This window comes from Seriola lalandi, unplaced genomic scaffold (genome assembly GCF_002814215.2).
Source record: "Seriola lalandi dorsalis isolate HSWRI2012SDOR001 ecotype SW California unplaced genomic scaffold, Sedor1 jcf7180002054580, whole genome shotgun sequence".
Classification (NCBI taxonomy): Eukaryota; Metazoa; Chordata; class Actinopteri; order Carangiformes; family Carangidae; genus Seriola; species Seriola lalandi.
In genome coordinates, this window is record NW_019525133.1 from 795009 (window position 1) to 800008 (window position 5000).

Consider the following 5000-nt stretch of genomic DNA (forward strand, 5'->3'; position numbering starts at 1 on the left):
CCCCCCCCCCCCCCCCCCTTGAGCTTTTGCACAGGTTACAGTCTTTCTGGATCCTTCACATTCAAATTCAGGTTCAGATTTTTGCTGATTCGAGACCATGAAGGTATGGAAAGCAAACAACGTGAAATTAATGACAAAACAATGGCACAAAGCAGGAATGATGTGCAACATAAATTACTTGGACAAATGTACAACATCCTCTAAAACGGCACCTGTTTTACATGTAATTTTTGGCTTATCCAGCTGTAGTGACAAAATTAAATTAAACATAAATGTTCTAGTAATTTCACAGGCACTTTCCTGTATTTATGCTGGCATTCTTACCTTTAAATGAAAAAAATACTGGTTGTCAATACAGACCCCCTGGACCTTTTTTCTATCCAATTGGTTTTAGTTTTAAACTTCTATTTAAATTGCACATAAATATCAAGTTTTATGTGCCACTTCTTTACAAACTGACCTTAATTTATATTTGGGAGCCAGAAATAAAACATTGAAATGTTTAGCATACACAAGGTTTTCCTGTAATGAACAAGTCTCTGTTTTTGTATTTTATTCTAAAGCTGGTTATCATCAGATCAAACAAAGTCTTATATCCATATGGATATAATGAATATTTGCTCTCAAGAAAAATACCTGCAGTAAAATCATATTTTTTCAAGGATTATATACAATTCTAACTATTAGTCCCAAACGATGTTAAGGACAGATTACAGTGATATCATGAAGGGTTTCTTTCTTAAATGCTATAAAGAAGACTGATTAAGTGCCACAGATGCATTAAGTCTCATCAGAAGCATTAAAATGTCTTTCGTTAGGCGTTCATAAATAGGCTTATCGAAAGTTTATGTAGGCTAATCTTTGCTCTCACCCTCTCCTCTCTCTCCCTCTCTGTGAATGCGTCTCTCACTCTCTAAGAATATGCCCAAGCTCCTCCTCTTTATGATAATGTGACAGTAGCATCTCCAGCTCGGAGACAAGCCTCCTCTCATTCTGATTCAACTATGTGATCTGTTTTTCCACACACGGACCCTGTCTCCACTCCTCTCCTCTTCTTTTATCCCCCTCTCCTCCTCGGCACACTCAATGCGCAGTTCCCTTCGCTAAGCAGCTGCTTTTGTTCGGCGAAGTTACTTTCTTAAATAGTTGACTTTGAAGTTTACTTTTTTTTTTTCTTTTTTTTTTTAAAGAAAATTATTCTCGGACATGACCACCATGGCAACTCCGGCTGCTCCGGCTCTGCTCCCCGCCGCTCCACTCGGGCACCACCCGGCGCCGAGTTCCGTGTCTCCGGCCACCAACTCTCCGCCACCTGCGGCCACCTCCGCCTCTTCTTCCCCGGCTCCTCCGGTGGCGCACCCAGCGCTGCTTCACCAGTTCAGGGCGGACCTCTTACTACCAAACGGGACCCCGTTGAAAACCGGTGGTGCTCCCGTGTCCAGCAGCGCTAAGCCCGTGTACGCCACCCCGTCGCCCGTGGAGAGCACGCCGCAGAACAACGAGTGCAAACTGGTGGAGGTGAAAGGTGCCAAGCTGGCCTCGTTCACGGTGAAAGACACGGAGCTCATCTGCCTCCCCCAGGCTTTCGACGTGTTTCTCAAGCACCTAGTCGGGGGGCTCCACACCGTCTACACCAAGCTGAAACGGCTGGACATTACCCCGGTGGTGTGCAACGTGGAGCAGGTCCGGGTGCTGCGGGGGCTTGGGGCCATCCAGCCCGGGGTGAACCGGTGCAAACTCATCTCCAGGCAGGACTTCGAGACGCTCTACAACGACTGTACCAACGCAAGGTGAGTCGGGTGTGGGAGATAGGAGAGGGGAGGCGGAGGTGACAGTGTCACCCGGTCGTCATGCAGTTGATTTAGGGTTACCCATCTTATGTTTGAGGGGGGTGATGGTGGTGGTGGTGGGGGGCCTGCTGGTGCAGCAGGTGTGGTTATAAAGCAGGTATATGCGATTCAGAGGTACAGACAGTGAATAAACAGGATTTTAGGGACTTTCTTTGTGATGTCAGTCTGCAGGTCAAGTCCCAGGTTGATGTTATGTTTTATGTATTAGAGTACTATATAATACAACTAATACATAATATTAATGCAATATTTCAGGACTTGGCTATAGCTTTACTCTATCTGCATGAGATTCACCTAAACCTAAATTAAAGGCTTCCAGAAGCCACATGTAAAATATATGGGGGAAAGGAACTATTCCATTAATTATTTGTTCTGAAAATATGATTTGTTTGTTTGTATTGGAGGTTGTAAACCATTTGATGATGACTGACTGGGAGTCCACTTAACCCCTTATTATTTACCACATAACTGCTGCTAGGCCTGTTACTAATTACCATTTTAACGGATGATGAACGTTGTGATGATGATGGTGTTGACGATAATGAATTTTAGTAATCCTAATAAAAAAAAAAAAAAACACTCTCAAAAGTTTGTCATGTTATCATAGGCTATGATCTCTGGCTCTCTGACATGCACACACACATGCACAGAGTCTCTCTCTGTCTCTCTGACACACACACATGCACGCATTGAATCTGACACTGTCATTCTGAGAAATTGATTCTTCACAGAAATTAATTAATTTTCATTTGGCCCCAAGCGGCAGCTTAAATCAGGACAAGCTCACTCACTCACTCACTGATCCCTTTGCTCTCTCTCTCCTCTCTGCCTCCCTCTCTCTCTCTCCCTCTCTCTCCTTCCTTAATAACTCGCTGTCTTATCATATCAACACTCTTTAGCCCTGAGCATCAGAACAGAGAAGATGATTAAATGAATTCTCGGTGTTTATGATGCGATTATGTAAATTAGCTGTTTTGCAGAACTCCGATGGTGACCAACTACATGGGTCATCAATCCTATACGCCACAGAGATGTTTGGATAAAGGGGCTAAATTGGATGGGATTTGTGGTTTCCTGGTGCCTCAGTCTGCTGTTGTGCAGACCACATGCTCGTAACAGCATGAGTTTGAATCCAGAGGAGTGTGGATTAGCCTCAGTTTGGGGAATTTATATTGTTTGATAGTTAATCCCTGCTCCTTGGAGCATGAATGATCCAATTTACACCTGCCATTAAATGCAGATTGAGGACGCATCAAGATATGAAGAGATAGACACCAACAAACTGATTTAGGAATGTATGAACCATTTTTTCCCCTATTTTTTTTTAATCTGTCTTGGGTGTAGGTCAAATCATTCAGGTGCTTTAATGTGATGCTATTTTTATCTTTGAGCTGCATTTTGATTTTAATATCCGGCGTTAACTTCTGAGACAAGCTTTGACTTGTTGAGCAAAATCACAAACACTCAAGAATGAAACAAACTATTGTAATAATCAGCTTCCAACTGCACGTGCATGGATTAACACCTGTGCTTAAGCATCTGAGGCCCTCCAACCAAGACAAAATCCAGACGCATCTTCCGGCTGCTTGGGGATTTCTTCTATGTCAGGTGTTAATGGGAACGTTGTTATACAACTTGAATACACACTGCCTCCGCCATCTCTAATTATCCATACAACACTCAAACAGCCTTCAGTTAATGAGATCTGAAAACATCACTCGTCTGAAATCTTCAAACGACTTCCGTGATTCTTTGTCTGAAGGATTCAAATGTGCTGTGGTAGCCATTAGTATCACCCCCCTACATTAGAAGTTTTTAAGTAATCCCTTGTGTGGATGGAGCATCATACGGAGGCAGGTACAAAAGTGGGACTGGAGATGGTTATCATTAAAGCAGGAAGGTTGGCTGACTAAACCTAAAAGTTCCAAGACCATCTCCAACAATATGATGTTACTTCTCTCTGACAGCGTCAGGGCTCAGTGAGGTTTTTGTTACTGATTAAGACAGCCATCACTTATTATTTTCCAGTCCAGTACAGTCAGGCAGGCTGGAGGAGAAAATAACAGCCTTGTCGGACAGTTTAACATGACTAACAGAACACTTTACATGGATTCTGTTCATTCTTTTGGCTCTTTGTTCATTCATTGGTTCTCTTTTAAGATTAAAATTAAACATTCTGAAGCAGAGGTTACGAAAATGTCCTCTGTTTATCATTGTCTTTCCTTCTCCTCTTTGTCTCACTCTTTTACTCCTGCTGTGCACAAACATGCACACACGCACACATGCACACGGACACACACACACCCTGACCACTGACTCATCAAACCATGAAGAGGGGCCGACTTCTCCCTCAGTCAAAGCCTACTTATAATTCATGCATAGGTGGCAAAAAAACACACACTCTTGTCTGCTCTCTCTGTCGTCTCCGAAGACACACACATACACACACACACACACACACGCAAACACACACACACACACGCAAACACACACACACACACACACACACACACACACACACACACACACATAAACTCACATGGTCACGCCTGTGTGTTTGCTGGCTTTTCTGCTAAATGACATTAGTTCCACAGAGAGAACATGGTGTGTAGGAGGCAACCTGATCCCTCGTCCTTTTCTTTCTCCCTCACAAAGGAACAGTTTCATTCTCAGTTAGTAACACACATCAAACAGCTCGCTCAGGTCAACCTGTGTGTATGTGTGTGTGCATATATTGTACATATGTATGATTACTTTGTGCAGAGTATGGAAATGCCAGCCCCTCATGTTACATGAAAGCAGTGCGATGTGGCGAGGTACAAGATCTCATGTTACCTTTTAATGAAGCATGTGTTAATAACGACACATTGTTTCTGCATTTGTGTGTGTAAACATCTTTTATGCACAAGGACCTAAAGAGTAGCAGAGGATGTGTTTCGCAAGCAGTCCTTAGTTCTTTTAAATTCCAAAAAAAGAAAAATTTCTCAATTGCTGTTTGATATCTACCATGCAGATATTCTTGTTTTTGTTTGCTCTCATGTTGAGATATCCGTCTCCAAGATCCCTGCCTCCAGCCCAATACAATAGAGGTGAATGGAGTTTTGTTTGTGGTGTTCAAAGCATTGAAAACGACACTTGAAATGACACAAT

The 5000-nt window shown here is 42.9% G+C and overlaps 1 protein-coding gene across 4 annotated transcripts in view; it reads left to right on the plus strand.

The window, feature by feature from the left end:
- Nucleotides 1–1007: 1007 nt before the first annotated feature.
- Nucleotides 1008–5000, plus strand: part of dachc (dachshund c) — a 24215-nt gene continuing 20222 nt past the window's right edge. For all 4 annotated transcript variants that reach the window (XM_087177084.1, XM_023418026.2, XM_087177086.1 and 1 more), the window contains exon 1: nt 1008–1790. In XM_087177084.1, the coding sequence (XP_087033210.1) occupies nt 1207–1790 (584 nt within the window). In that variant the 5' untranslated portion in view covers nt 1008–1206. The remainder of the gene's footprint in view (nt 1791–5000) is intronic.